Source organism: Dryobates pubescens, chromosome Z (genome assembly GCF_014839835.1).
Source record: "Dryobates pubescens isolate bDryPub1 chromosome Z, bDryPub1.pri, whole genome shotgun sequence".
NCBI classification, from domain to species: Eukaryota; Metazoa; Chordata; class Aves; order Piciformes; family Picidae; genus Dryobates; species Dryobates pubescens.
Window position 1 is genome coordinate 60,373,580 of NC_071657.1, and position 16,198 is coordinate 60,389,777.

The 16,198-nt window shown below is 40.6% G+C and overlaps 1 protein-coding gene across 1 annotated transcript in view; it reads right to left on the minus strand.

Moving 5' to 3' along the window:
- The window catches only part of DMGDH (dimethylglycine dehydrogenase), a 44,514-nt gene extending 28,470 nt beyond the window's left edge, over window positions 1–16,044 (minus strand). The window contains exons 1-5 of the mRNA XM_054178236.1: window positions 15,879–16,044; window positions 13,992–14,157; window positions 4,327–4,425; window positions 3,023–3,187; window positions 2,395–2,599 (exon numbers count right to left, since the gene is read on the minus strand). Of these exons, the coding sequence (XP_054034211.1) occupies window positions 2,395–2,599; window positions 3,023–3,187; window positions 4,327–4,425; window positions 13,992–14,157; window positions 15,879–16,000 (757 nt within the window). The 5' untranslated portion in view covers window positions 16,001–16,044. The remainder of the gene's footprint in view (window positions 1–2,394; window positions 2,600–3,022; window positions 3,188–4,326; window positions 4,426–13,991; window positions 14,158–15,878) is intronic.
- Window positions 16,045–16,198: the final 154 nt, after the last annotated feature.

A 16,198-nucleotide genomic window follows, 5' to 3' on the forward strand; every position in this document is an offset into this window, starting at 1 on the left:
CTGATACATTTTTTTCTCCTCATATTGCAGCATGAGCCCAAAATACAAGCTCTGAATTACCCCAGTCATGATCTGTAGTGGAATGAAGCAAGGCTGCAAAGAATGTGTGTTAGCTGAGAGAACATTTATAGGAGACATATGTTATACAGTATTGATTTCATATGCTTAGCCAGGACGTTAAGCCATACGTGCGTCAAATGTGCATTCTGACCGAACAGTTAACTAACTACACAGGAGAATTAACAAAACATATTGTTGGTTTAATAACTTACTAAATAATAAAACCACAAAAATTTTATGTGAGTGCACTGTAATTTTTGCAAATAAACTTTGAGAAGCATTTACTAGAAAACCTTCTGTAATGCCAACTTGGTACATAAGCCAAAGTAAGGTAAGTATGCCACCAAAATATAAGGAAATTGCCACACTTGTGATACTTCATGCATATGATGCAGAGCTAATAGTTAGGAATAATAAGTGCCTAGAAGTTTGTGGTCTAAATGAGAACTCTGATTGCCAAAAGAACTGCCTTTCCATTCCATAATTTTGGATCAGTCCTAGACAAATATATGCACACTGGGTAGAAAATGACATAAATATCCTATTGGCATGACAGCTTGTGATTTTGCGACTGAATGCTGTCTCATAATTCATGCCTGAAAGCCATGAACTGATATCACCTAGTAAAGCTCATCCTCTCAGAGTTCAGCCCCCTTATCGCATTTGTTCCAAATTTCTCTCCATCCCAATCTTTTATCTTCTTCATCCTTCTTCCCACACCTGCTCTTCTTTTCCAGTGTTTTAATCTCCAGTCTTCTTACTCCAAGGTTTATATCCTTCTTCACCTATTTCATCTCTGTGAGCAAGTCAGTGTCCCTCACTTGCCAAATTTTGTTCCACTGGCACTCTCTTCTTTTCAAACTACTCCATCTACCTCTCCTTGCTACTCTGCCAGTCTTTCATTCCCAGGCAGTTTCAGTTTTCCAGTCTCAGCCTGACACACAACCAAGAATCTCTCCTAATATTGTTGTCTACAAAGCTCCTTCTCCCCTTTCCCCTGTCCCTCTTCATGATTCATCCCCACTGTTGCCCTCCAAACAAGTATCTCCTAGTTTGAGCTTCCTTATTCAGCAAGCCCTCCAGCATGTAGGTGTTCCACTTGCTGACGGTGCTCCCAGCCACCCCCAGGAACCTTGCTCAAGCATGTCACTCTCCCAGTGTATTGATCTTCAAGTCCAACTCACTCCTAATTCCAGTTGTCAGACATGGTTACTCTACCCATTGACAAGAAGAGTTCCTTTCCCACTCCACTTCTCAATTTTATCTGCTCTGCACTAGAAATAGATTTTTTTTCTTCTTCTTCTTTTTCACTGCAGAGATGTAGAAAGGAATTATAAGAACACTTCCTTACTCTCAGGTCACTTGTCCAACCTGAGCAAGAAAAAAAAGTCCTCTTGAGCCATCACAGTTTCCTACTGAACCCTGATTACTTACTGGAATGGGATGTATGAGAAACATATGCCCTGAAAATGCAGGTGTGATTCAATTTGAGATTGCAAAAATTTAATGTAGGACACACCAACGGTTTCAACAGTATTTTTCTACAACATATATAAAGCACCACAAAAATAAGTGGAATTTTAGATTGAATACAAATTTTTAGACCTATCAACTTGTTTAGAAAACAAACATGAATTAAAAAGACTCTTGCTCCAAAGCTCTTTGAAGCAGAAATAATCAGTTTAGCTTCTTTAACACAATGAAGAATAAAAATAGCATATATAAATAACAGCTCTTTTGAGTTAGGAGATTTTTGTTACATGAAAAAAATGCATTTTTAAGACAAGTGCAAGTTTAAAATACTACTCAAAGAGCAACAAAACCCTTATGTTTTAAGGAAATACGGATAGAGTTAAATCTTAGAGAAAGGTAATATTGGAATAGGCACTTTTATACTTCTTGCTGCAAACCCTCAGTCTCTTCAAAAAACAGCGAGATCTTTATACATCGTTTGTACATTCCATCTTCCTTCCTCTGTAGCTTTTGCAAGATTCTAGAGGACAGTATTCGTAGACAACAGCCTCTCTTCTACACAATTCACCATAGACCAGTTAAGGTCTCTTCTGCTATTAAAATTTAACAAGAGAATCTGACTAGTAACTGCTGGAGACAAACCATGAAGAATTATTTGTAATGCCTAGTCAAGGCCAATTAACATAAGAGGTAAATATTCACAATACTGTAAACTAAAGTGTGCAAAGTACAATTTACTTCAAACCAAGCAAATGCTCAAAAACATTTATTACTTATGGCAATATACAGTTCAGTACAGTCGTGCCACGTTGGCTAGTTTTTAAATCTGAAGAGTATGTAAATGTTTATATTAAATCCTACCTGCAGTATTCACAATTCTCTTTGCTAGAATTACTCCCAGTGGAGTTTCAACTTCCCATGTTCCATCTGATCGGCAGTTCAGATTAGTCACTTCAACAGGGTAATTTAATTGGGCACCATATTTTCTGGCTCCTGCAGCCAAGGCCATAGTGAGAGAATAGGGATCAATATGACCATCTCCAGGATTATACAGGCCAGCTAAAACCTAAGTAGAGGTAAAATTACACAAAATGAAATAAAATGAAATTTATCAAAATAAACTTTTTTTTTTAAATCCCTTATTTCTTGAGTGCAAGTAAACCTTAAGGAGTCAAATAGAAAACTTAAGTTTCAGAATGTGTAACAGAATCATGGCTACAGCTATCCAACTTCACAATTGTCTAACAAAGTAAAATTGCTCAGTTCTCCCATGAAATCAAAAGTTGCAATGCTTTAATGTTATAATATAATCAATACTATGCACACTGACATACAGTATGCTCTAAAGTGTATGTGAATCTGATTTAAGTTTTTTCACTGAAAACGATTTCTTGTACATTTTATATAAAGGAAACATACCTTATGTCTATGTATCCAAAAGACCAATGTTTAATTGCAATGGAAGTTATTTTTCATAAAATATCCATACCTTATCCATGTTCAGTAAGGGAAATAGCTCTTGTACTTTCTCAGGTGTAATTAGGTACTGCTCTGTGGGGTGCCAACCAACACGAGTCATTTGGTATTTGAATTCATCCACCCTAGTAGGGGTTGAAGCAATTCTGATGCTTCCAGGCTGATGAAACCCCACAGCCTAAAACAAAGACAAAAGTGAATTACAGAGACTTATCTCCATAAACACATGTTCCTGTCCGGTCCTTGAAGGAACAGGACTTAGATCTTATCAAATTAACTTTTTAGGTTAATCCTACCCTGAAAAGAGTTGTAAAAAGCTTGAATATCATGATAGTATTATTTATATGAATAGTTGAGCGATATTTTAATTTAAGCACTCATGTGCTTTCAAAAACAGATACATCTAAAAACATGTAATAATTTATAATGAAGTCTATCACTTGCATAGTTTTCTATTGAGATGCTGCAGAATAAGTTTATCTGACTAGTCATCTTCATTGACGCAATGAATAACCAAATACCTCTTTATGTTGTTTTAATATAAAAGGAGAAATCCTTATACAGCTGGGCACTGAATGCTCACTTTCAGATATACACTATTTACTTCATCTTTTCTATTTTACCTCACAAAATACTAATATGTCTGAATAACTTTTTTAGTGGAACTCAAAATTATAATCTCCTGTAGTGTTTTATCTAGTGTGCAGAAGAAAGAAGAAAGCATTTTATTACAGTTATTAATTGTAGACTAATACAGCGAGGATCATGCAATTTTTGCTGCAGTCTGAGCAAGTCTGAATTTAACATGACATCTATATGGCTCAGTGATGCCATATAAAGATTACTCTTGTGTTTCTCTGCATAATCATTCCTTAGACCACTAAAAAAACACATTCCTGAAAGGGATGGGAAGAACTGCAGCAGTTTTCTCAAGTAGCTATAGCATTACATCATATAGTGGACATGTTTAAAGCAGGAATGTATTATAATTCAATCTGTGCATTACAGATCCTTGATGCTATTTTAACTCCTATACCAAGCTAAAGACTCTCTGTCTGCTGAGCTTCTGAGATGCTTTAGGAAAACAACTTCCTTACACATTAGAGAGATCTGGGAAACCATCTACAATATTTAGCAACTAACCAAGAGATTATCATGAATATTGAGTCAGAAGAATATATTTCTATAAAAAGGGAGCATTTTGATAGTCATGAATGCACAGACATATACAACTTGTCAACTCCATTTTTTTTTTGACAGATTCTTATTAAGGTTAGGGTGTAAATGAATTAACATTTTAAAGGTTAAGGAGATTACCTGTCCAGTCTCTTCTTCCAGCTTTTCATAGAGTTTGATGCTGTAAGAATGGATTTGCTTCAGGTTTATTCCAGGATGAAAATAAGTAGTTAAGCCAGCCTCAAATAAGAAATACGAACAACAATATTGAGATATGATTAGAAATGCAGTATTTTTTGACATTATTCTAAGCGTCATTCAAAAAGGAACTGTCAAGATAATGTAAAGAGAAACGACACATGGATAGAGTCAACTGCTCCAAAAGCAAAAATAAAATTCTTTCCCTACTTATGACATTCTCTGAACATGTGCTTTACCACCTGTCTTTTCTTGTCAAATTTGTCAAGCTATTATTGCAGTCATTCTCCTCTACAGTTCTTGTTAAGTAATTCAGTTGTCATTTTCAAATCTTTTGTAAGAGACAGACAACCCCAATTCTGATCACCTAAATCAACTGAGAAACTCCAAATGTCCTTTTTCCTTTTGGAAAATGTAGATGGGAGAGAAACTAAAACTTTACAAAGACCAGCTCTTAATAAGAGTTATTACTTTTCCTGGGGTGTGAAGAGTAGGCCAGTGGAAGTCAATATTCTTCTATTCTCAACAGCTGTCTCCTGGGGAAGTTAAAAAGCAATTCTGCATTTCAGAAAAAGCTTAAGAAATTACTATATGTATTTTGCATACCATTTACCAAGTCTGACTTCAGAAAGCTGTCAAGCTTTTTTGGGTTCATGCAACGGTAAAATCAAGAACATACTGCAGCCTCTGGTATACTGAAGGAAACTATTCCTCTACATCAATCAGTTAGTAGAGCATCAATCTAATAACACTTAAAACTGTTGGTTAGCACTTTAAAAAGGCAGAATTAAGGTTACTTCCCATAAGGGAGCTAGGCACCAGAGTCCACCTTTTAATTCACTGCCATTCTGAGAAAAAAAAAAAAAAAAGAAGGAAATAAAAAGTTGAAAAGAAATACACAAAGTTTTGACTGCTTCCTTCTAAGTTGTTTAGTATGCACATCTATTAACTACTCCTGATTTTATTTGCAAGCTATGCTCTGAGCTGAATATTTTAAGACTTTATCTTTTAAAGTTGGTGGAATAATCACGTATGAGAACAACAAAATCATGATGCAGTGGGTATTAAACATATATTTTAATTCAAAGTGATTTAATTATGTTAAGAACCTTCTAAATGTTACATTTTCATGATTTGTGAAATATCAACATATATTGCATTAATTAGACACCATATCCTCGCTTTGTTAAACAATGGTCTCTTTTGACCCGTCTTTCCTTGTACAGCCTCACAATTAACCCCAGATGTTTTCCTTCAGAAACAATTAACTTAGTAAATAGCTCAGAGTCAGATACCAGTTCCATGAAAGTTGTAAATCATGCTCACTGCCTGAGATGACAGGTACTCAGTATCTTCCAAGCAAGAGTATGATAAATGTCTGGCATTCCTGATTATATGTCTTTTTGCTAGCCATAGTGCTAGAATCTTTTCCTACCTTTGTTTATGAGAATTTATCTTTCTGATGTCATAAAGTCTATATAATATACCATAGTGTAGTACATGACTGGAATAGCAAAATAAACCAATGGAAAAAAATGCAAAATCAATCATTTACCAATATTATATTTTATATTCTGTTGTATCTGTTTTACTAATAAATTTTGCTCTGATTCCTGAAGTATGTTTGGTATTGTTCATTTTCTAAACAATCTGAATTTAAGAAGTGATCACACAACCCTGCAGTAGGCAGAGGAATCTACCAAGAGCCATATTAAACACAAAGTGGACACACTGATTCAGAAAGTCCATGGGATAAATAAGCAGTCAAGAAAAACACTGCTTGTCCTTTCCTTATTATCCTATTGGATCATTACAGAGATATTTGACTAAATGCTTTTTTTTAATCTCATTTGTCACATGTGGTTTTACACTGTTGTGAACATATTAATTGTAATTACCTTAGACTAAAGCCCATGTCTCTTTCACTGCAGCATTTGTAATCAAAACTTGTTCCTTAACAAATATGACCTAAAGATTGGGTGGGGCTTTTTTCGGTTTGTTGGGTTTGGTTTGCTTTGTGTCTTTTTTCCCCCTATGTATGTAAAATAAAGAAATAAACTAGGCTTTGAAATGTTTACATTTCTTTAGCCATATACAATCAATGACCTGTGAGTAACTGATTCACCTGTACCTGCAAATTTTGTCATCTGCTGTTATTCCTACTGTATTTTTCATGTAAAAATTTTCTGGTCTTCTGTTATTTTTCCAAATGTAAATAATTTTCAGATATAGGGAAATAGATTTTAGTGGTCACTGTTACCAGTTTTAAACAAAATGAACCATAAATCACTTGCAAGTTAGCTTTCAAACCACATACATCCAAGAGTACTAAGTTGTAGGAATTAAACAGAAACTTCTGACATTTTTAAATAAAGAAAATAATTTCAAAGACGTCTGATGCCTTTGGCTTCAGATAATGAATGTTTCTGATTTCAGGAGTGGAATTTGGAGACAGCTGTAAACTGACTGGACTATATAAAAAGTTAATAAAATAGAATCATAAAATAATGATAATGAAATAATCTTAGGACGTTTCTATTCAACCTCATACTCAGAGCATGGTCAGCTATGAGGTTAGACTCGGTTGCTCAAGATTTTCTCCAGTCTGGTCCTGAAAATCTCCAAGGACAGAGACTGCACTACCACAATGACCAAGTACAGAACTTTGTCCTTCTCCTTGTTAAATTTCTTGAAGGTCCTGTCCTTTCCATCCTGTCTAGGTCTTTCATTGTGTGTCAACTGGTCTTAAGTGAGTCAACTGGTCCTCACAGACTGATGTCAAGTGCAAACCTGATGAGCATTTAGTCACTTACTCCACATTATTAAAGATATCAAACAAAGCAAGTCCCAGGACAGACCCCCATAACTCTCCACTTATTTACAAGCTTTGGGTCAAGTATGACCTATTAACCACTACTATCTGAGTCCAACCATCCAAACAGGCTTTGTAGTTGTCCAGGCATCCAGGTCATTCTATCTTCAGTTAAATATAGGAATATTATGGGAGACAGTGTCTGAAGTCTTACCAAAATCCAGGGAAGTCACACCAACTGCTCTCCTCTGACCTATGAATTCAGTCATTTTATCACAGAAAGCAATCAGGTTTCATTAGACATGATTTGCAATGGGCAAATCTATGCTGAGTGTTCCAAATCACCTTTATTCTCCTTTATGAGCCCAGAACTGAAACCCGCTCCATGATTTTGCCAAAAACTAAAGTATGCCTAGCTGGGCTTTAGCTTATCCCTTTGGTTTTTTATGAGGAGGCATACATATGTCCTTCTTCAAATGCTGGGTACTTCCATCTATCTCCAGTCTTTCAAGGGTGATACAACTGCAGCCTTGCAGTGCCACCAGTGGCATTCTTGGATGCAGCCCATTTGGTCCAATGTATGCAGATGAGTCAAGTTCTCCCAATAATCTGTGCCGCGATCTTCAGCCACTACCAGTAGTTTCTCTTCTCCTTGAACCCTGCTCAGAGCACATAGGCCTGAGAAAGTTTGTTAGTGAAAACCCAGATGAAGAAGGCATTCAGTAACTCAACCTTACAGTAGTACCTCGTGACTAATCTACTTGCCTCGTTCAGCACCAGTCCTATACTTCTTTTATTTAGCCTTTTATTACTAATGCAGCAGCAGAAGGTCCTCTTGTTGCCTTCAATGCTCCTTACAAGTCTTAACTCTACTTGAGCTTTGGTTTTCTAAAGATTCTCTTCACACCTGCAGTCATTTTTTTGTAAGTTGCTCCTTCATAGCCTTTTCCTGCTTCTATTGCCTTTGAAACTCAGTCATGAGCAGCCTGTCCGTCCCAGTGGGCCTCCCAGTATGTCTACTTGCTCTCCTGAGTTTCAGTGTGAACCACTCCTGTACTTGAAAGAGATTCCTTTTGCTCTACTTTTAGTAAGGGAGGGATTTTGTAATTGTAAATGCACATGGTCTGGGAAAATAATTTTAAGAATGGGTGTTTTGCTGTGAGAGTTGACACACATATATCAAAGCATTTTTATAGTTGAAATTCTTATATGTTGAACTATTTATATATCAGTTTGGTTCTATTCCAATCTGGTTTGGATTTTATACTTATGCCATTAGTAAATCAGTATTCAGGGAGGGAGAGAGTATTAACACTTTCATACCCTATATTCTCTCTTCTTGCAAGTTTGACCAAGTTGTGAGGAGTTTTAGTCTTGTACTGTACTTCATTGTCAGCAGCAAAAATCAACTCCATGTTTCAATAAAAAGTACCAGTGTGGTGGTTTGAAAGGAAAGGCTCTGCTTTCCCTCCCCCACTGAGAAAGAGACCACGGCTAAACCCAGTCGGAGAAATGAGATTATATTTTACAAGGAAACAGATTATATGTAACACAACAAATACAGGTATTTTACAATATATACAGGAATGTACAGCAAATGAACTCAACCAGAAACCAGACCCCCCACAGAGGGGGCTTCCCCCTGTGCCCCCTTCACCCCCCTACCTCCCTTCTCCCGCAAAGAGGTAGAAGACGAGAAGAAAGGGGAGTTAGTACAGCAGACAGAGGCCTAAGCACAGGGAGTTAGTTCTTATCTTAGTTGGCCAGAATCCCAGAAGCAGAATCCAGCCGAAAGGGGCAGCGAAGGAAGGAAGACTGAGAAAAGTACCCAGCTGCGCCGGGTCTAACCTCACCTCCCACAATTCTACCAATGAAATTCGTTTAGAATACCAAAATATTTTATAAACATTTAGCCAGTGTGCCCCTTTCTTAAAGGCACAGCGTCAAACGGTCACAACCAGCTACTAGAATATGCTAAATATTTTATCAGAAAAAATCTTTTTAAAAAGTAACAATACAACAAATGTATTTACTGAGTGAATTCTATAGGCCTTGTTCATTCCTGAGGGTTTCAGTGAGATTGCACATGATCTGACCTGCAGAACAGTACAACTTTAAGGACTCTTAAAGCCTAAGTCTTAATTTACACACATATAATAACAACTACTTTGTAATGGTTAGATAGGTACAGAAATGAGCATCAGCTACTCTGTTGTAATTTATATCTTCTTACTACTGCAAATACAAAAATGTGCACACTTTATGTGGTGTCTTAATAACACACATGAAAGTCAGCCAAATCTATCTCAGACCTGAGAAGAAGAAGAAAGCTTTAGAGTAATACTAGCAGGAATATGATCTATATGAATGTGATCCTGAACTCACCAGACTGTGAAAGAGGGAAAATATGATGTAGTATGGCAATGTCTGAACCAGACTTAAATATTTGTGGACACAAGCAATATACTGTGTGCCATTTCACATTCTAACTATATGTGTAACTTTCATCTGTATCTAGTACTGTATCACTGTGAGGAAAACACTGATGAATGCACAGTACTTAGTATAACAAAGAACTCACAGTCACAGTTTTGATCTTTGTCATCATCTGAAACAAATTTCTTAACTTTTTCCTTTTCAGACAGAGCATGCTGAAATTAATTAAAAGAGACAGCATACCATGTAATTTACCTAACAGTAATCCATTTTAACCTGTCCTATAACTAGAAGTCTTGCTATGTTAATATCAAATTCTGTTGTAACAAGTGCCACAAGGCAAGCCTTTTCTATAAAGGTAGTGCAGGCACTTTCTCTGCTGTTCTGGAGCTCTGCTCCACTAGAAAATGAATACTGATGAAGAGGTATTACATAGTCATAAGCAATAAGCTAGAGTGAGGAAGTATAACACCATGTTGTCCAATTCATTATTCTGGTTTTCTATTCAATAAAGAGACCTTTATTATTAATTTTTTATGCACCTACTGTTCTGTATAGGCATTGGGTAAATAGAATTCAGGCTGTGCCTCACAGTTCAGGGGGATATGGATCAGGCAGAGTAAGATCAGGACCCTGGATTTTAGGAAAGCAAAATTCTAGTTCTTCAAGGAGTTAGTCAGTGATACCCCCTGGGAAACTGCCATAGGGGACAAGGGGGCAGGACAGAGCTGACCAATCGTTAAGGAAGTTTTCCATAGAGCATAAGAGCTCTCAATCCCCACATGTAAGAAATCAGGCAAGGAAGGCAAGAGAGATCTCAACACAGTACTCAAAGTGTGGCTTAACCAGCGTGGTGTACAGGGGGAGAATGACCTCCCTGCTCCTGCTGGCCACACTGTTCCTGATACAGGCCAGGATGACATTGGCCTTCTTGGCTGCCTGGGCACACTGCAGGCTCATGTTCAATCTGCTGTCAACCAGTACCCACAGGTCCCTTTCTGCCTGGCCACTCTCCAGCCACTCTGACCCCAGCCTGTAGCACTGCATGGGGTTGTTGTGGCCAGTGTGTAGAACCCAGCACTTAGATGTGTTAAATCTCATGCCCTTGGACTCTGCCCATCTGTCCAGCCTGTCAAGGTGTGGTGCGTTAACACCCATTCTGAAAAACAAAACAGGGTGAGGGCTTGTGGGTGCTTAGCCCTCCCTGCAGGGCATTTTCCCCCTGGGAAACTGAGTCGGTTCCACTCCCCGCTCCCTGCGCAGCTAGGGTATAAAAAGCAGGACATTGCAGCAATTAGCTCTCCTTTTGGCTCCTGCCTCTCCTGGATGAGAGCTACTGTGGCTGCCTTCCTGCTCCTCTGCCATGTGGTTGGGTCTGACCCTTCCCCTGCTGCCTCCACGCCTCTTCAGAGAGAGACTGGTTTTGTATTCTTCTTTGTCCCCCTCCCATCCATCCTTGTTCCTTGCCCTTGTGAACCTTACCTGTTATTGTTATATATATATATTTTGTTTAAAGAAAACTCTCTACCTCTCTACTTCCAAGCCGACTGCAAATTATTGTTTGGTGGATTTGCTCCTTTACCTTTTTTTTTCCCTCTCTGTTGGGGGGAGGGGGGGGGGTGGAGCTGCGGAGAGATTCTCAGCCTTGCCCCCATCTGAGCTCTTAACTCCCAGTTAAGGCTTAAACCACCACACAAGGTCACTGTGCAGAGCTCTCCTACCCTCTAACAGATACATAGAATACATAGAATAAACCAGGTTGGATCAACACTTGCCCCCATAGGAAAGATGTTGACTTGCTGGAACGTGTCTAGAGAAGGGCAACATAGCTGGTGAGGGTGCACAAGCCCTGTGAGGAGAGGCTGAGAGAGCTGGGGTTGTTTAGCATGGAGAGGAGGAGGCTCAGGGGAGACCTTATTGCTCTCTATAACTACCTGAAGGGAGGTTGTAGACCGGCAGGACTGGTCTCTTGTCCCACGCAACCAGCACCAGAACAAGAGGACACAGTCTCAAGCTGCACCAGGGGAGGTTTAGGCTGGATGTTGGGAAGAAATTCTTCACAGAGAGAGTGGTTGCCCATTGGAATGGGCTGCCTGGAGAGGTGGTGGAGTTGCCATCACTGGAAGTGTTCAGGAGGAGACTTGATGGGGTGCTTGGTGTCATGGTTTAGTTGATTAGATGGTGCTGGATGATGGGTTGGACATGATGATCTCAAGGTCTCTTCCAACCTGGTCTATCCTATCCTATCCTATCCTATCCTATCCTATCCTATCCTATCCTATCAATATGGCTGAGTTGAGATCTGCCGGTCAAAATAAAGGGCAAGAATGAACTCTAAAGACAGTGAAACTGGGGACAGGAGTCCTGGAAAGAGCACAGGGATGCTGCCTGGTTGTGTAGGGAAGAGATCAGAAAGGCCAAGGCGAGGCTGCAGCTGAATTTGGCAAGGACAAGGAAGGTTTCTACAGGTATGCTAGCCAAGAAAGGAAAGACAGTGTACACTCCTTGATGAACAAGACTGGCGAGCTGGTAACAACAGAAGAGGAGAAGGCTGAAGTATTCAACAGCTTTTTTGCTTCATCCCTCACTGGAAACCTCTCTTCCCACACCTCTCCAGTGGACAGATCACATGATGGGGCTGGAGGCACAAAGTGCCCCCGACTGTAAGAGAAAAACAGGTTCGAGACCACCTGAGGAACCTTAACATACATAAATTTAGGGGGCCCGATGAGATGCATCCCAAAGTTCCAAAGAAATTGGATGATGTATTTGCAAAGCCACTTTCTGGAATATCTGAAAAGTCCTGGCAGTCAGGTGAAGTCCCTGGAGTCTGAGAAAAGGGAAACACTTCACCTGTTTTAAAAATGGTAGAAAGGAGAGCCCTGGGAACTACCAATCTCTTAGAATCTCCTCTGTGCCCAGTAAGACTATGGAACAGACCCTTCTAGAAGCTATGCAAAGACACATGAACGACAGGGAGGTGATCCAACACAGACAGCATAGCATCACCAAGGGCATGTCCTGCCTGAGCTGCCTAGTGGCCTTGCATGACGGAGTGACTACATCTGTGGACAAAGGAAAACCAACAGACATCACCTCTCTGGACTTCATGATATGGTCCCCCACAACATCCTTCTCTGAAGACATATGAATTCAATGGGTGAACTGTTCAGTGGATAAGGAATTGGTTGGATAGCTGCATCCAGAGAGTACTGGTCAATGGCTTGATATCCACCTGGAGATCAGCGGCAAGTGGTGTCTCTCAGGGTTTGTAAAGGGACCAGTGCTGTTTCGTATCTCCATCAATGATACAGACAGTAGGGTAGAGTGCACCCTCAGCAAGTTTGCAGATGACACCAAGCTGAGTGGTGCAGTTGACACACCTGAGGACTGGGATGCCACAGACAGGGACCTGAACAAGCTTGAGAAGAGGGTCTGTGTGAACCCAATAAGGCCAAGTGTCCTTCACCTGGTTTGGGGCCACCACTAGCATCAATAGAGGCTGTGGGATGATATGATTGAGTCCTTCTCAGCCCTGTAGACTTGAGCATACTGATGGATGAAAAGCAGCACATGAGCTGGCATCCTGGGCTGCATCAAAAGATGTGTGGCCAGCAAGTCAGCAGAGGGAATTCTGCTCTTCTGCTCTGCTTTGAAGTGATTTCATCTGGATTACAGTGTCCAGCTCTTGACTCCTCAGGACAGAAAGGATATTAATGTGTTGTGGCCCAGAGGAGGCCACAAAAATGATCAGAGTGCTGGAACACCTCTCCTATAAGGAAAGGCTGAGAGCTGTTTTTTCTCAGACTGGATAAAAGAAGGCTCTGGGGAGATTTTACTGAGGCTTTTCAAAATTTAAAGGGACACTATAAGAGAGGTGGGGACAGAATTTTTAGTAGGGCCTGTAGCAGTGAGGGACAAAGGGTAATGGTTTTAAAAGAAGATTGATTCAGGCAACATAAAAGGAAGACATATTTTACAATAAGGGTGCTGAAACACTGTAAGAAGTTGTTCAGAAAGGTGACAGATGTCCCATCCCTGGAAATATGCACTGTCCAGGGCTCTCAGGAACCTGATCTGAGCGAAGATGTCCCTGCTCATTGTAGGGTGGTTGGATTAGATAACCTTTAAAGGTCACTTCCAACCCAAACTAATCTATGGCTCCATTAAGCTATGATAGCTCAACCAACTTTTCAAAACTCATATAGCAATACAGATCTTAGTGCTAAAGCTTGTGTCTATGAGATAATCAAAATATTTAATCTCTAGAAAGCCAAGGAGTATAAAGGCAATGAAAATTCCACCACCATTAGATACACAAACTGCTGGCAATCTGAGAGATTAATGATATATTTCTTACTGCATGCCAAGTAGATCCTGCAGTGAGCTCAGATTTTTCTAGCAGAACTACATCCTTCAAGCCAGCCTTAGCCAAGTGGTATGCTAGACTCACACCAACGCAACCACCTCCAATGATCACTGTGTCTGCTCTGTCTTTCCCCAAGGAAGAAGATGGAGTTTTTTTCCTGGTAAAAACAAAACAACAAAAAATACGGAGTTAAAAAAAAAATGGACAACTGCACTTTTATTCATCTCTTTTGCTTACTGTTACAAACATAATACAACTTGGTGCCTGCTTGAGAGTCTAGATACCTTTGATTTAAAAATTAACCTATTAACTCTTGCCTTAAAGTTAATGCTCTTAAAGGTCATATACATAAACAGTAATACTACCAAAAATTTTTTTTTAAAAAGGAAGAAACAAAGTAAGCTCTCTTCCACCTAACAACTTAAATTCTTTGTTGCTTCTCCCACAAACCTTTAATGTAGACACTTACTCAACATAAAACTGTACCCCTGAAATAACAATATCAAAACCTGATTTCTCAGAAGTGCCACAGTATACATAACACCAGGTATTAAAAGAAGTTTGCTTAGTAAGTTTCCTTAATAAATTTCTAAAACCAATGTCAGCAGACTAGATCAGTGTATGTGTTAACAAGCAATGAAACAATACATATTATCATGCTCTATTTTGACATGTTCTACTTTGATGGCGTAAAAATTACACACCCACGTTTTTATTAATGGCTTGACACCTGGTCTTACATGATACTGCATTTTCTCAACCACTGTAAAGCAGCATAAGCCAGAACTGCTGCCATAGCCAGCAACATTCTCCATCATCTCATCTGATCCTTTTCTTTACTGCCCCATCCATAAAGCAGCAAGATAGATGAGTAAATTTATTTTTCTCATATGAGACAAGGCAGGACCTCTCAGTTCAGCAGCAGTACACACTATCATGAAACTGTGGTATCTCTTCAAGGCAGTTAATCAGTACTCAAATTTATCTCCCTCCTCCTTTTACATTTGCAACTTGTCTGGCAAAAGGCTTACTACTGTGTAACATCTTCCACTTATCTTCCACTCAGAAATCAAAGCAAGTAGTTGCATGCATTATGAACGGAGATCTCATCATATGACATCTTAAAACACAAATGTGAGAGGAATATGCATCATGCTTGTTCACTATGTGGTAATGAATCAAAACTAAAATAATTAGGGGCAGTGGACACCACTTCTCTGGTGCACCACACACACGCACACGTTCTTTATTGAGATTACACATTAATTTTTTTCAGGTTAACAGTAATCTGTTTAACAGCCAGATGGAAGACACGCCAGCTCCTCCACTCAATTTTGAGGTGCATAGTAACCAAGGTCAAGCACAGAAGCATTCCTTGTGTTTCTTTTAAGCTGTTAATTGAGATTTCCTCATCGGACTGGCAGATCGTTGCAAACCGTTTCTTTTTGGACACTGTAGCCTGGTAAGAATCCAGAAAGTGCCTTCCCTGTGAGCTACACGGCTCACCCAGAGGTTTGATGGTGCCAGTAAAAATAAGGCATTTTTCTCTCACTTTTAAAGCCCAGACGACAACATGAGGAATCTCTCTGTATCAGGCCTGCGGCTCAGCTGGGGCTGGGTCAGGCCTGACGCAGGAATGCGAGGTGTACGGGGAGATGCACCTCCTGGCCGCAGGTCCCGGGAGCACCCCAAGCCGACGGTGGGAGCCCACCCTCATTACCACCGGCCTCTCGCAGCACCCGCCAAGCATCTTGACCCGCGGGTACCGCGCGCGGAGCGCCGCGGAGGCCACGTGCTGACAACCACCACCGGTAACGGCTCCTCCGCTCGTGCCTCTCGCTGCCCCCCGCCCGGCCCGGCCCGCGGACCCGCACTCACCGCCCCTGGGCGCTCGCGCCGCCGCTGAGGGGCCGCAGGGCAGCCGCGGCGAGGGGACCGGGCCGGCCACCGCCGCGGGGCAGCAGCAGACGCTGGAGGGCTCCCCGCAGCACCGCGCTCATCCCTCACACCACCCCGCAGCAGCAAGGACGGAGAGCACTGGCTACACGCCTCTCCCCACAGTGTCCCGTCCCGTCCCTTCTCTGCCGTCGCCGAAGCCAACTCTGACGGAGAAGGGCTCCGGCCCGCCCCTTGGCTCAGAGGGCAGCCCAGAGATGCAACCAGGCGCCTCCCGACCTTGAGCCGGGAGGGAGCCGTGG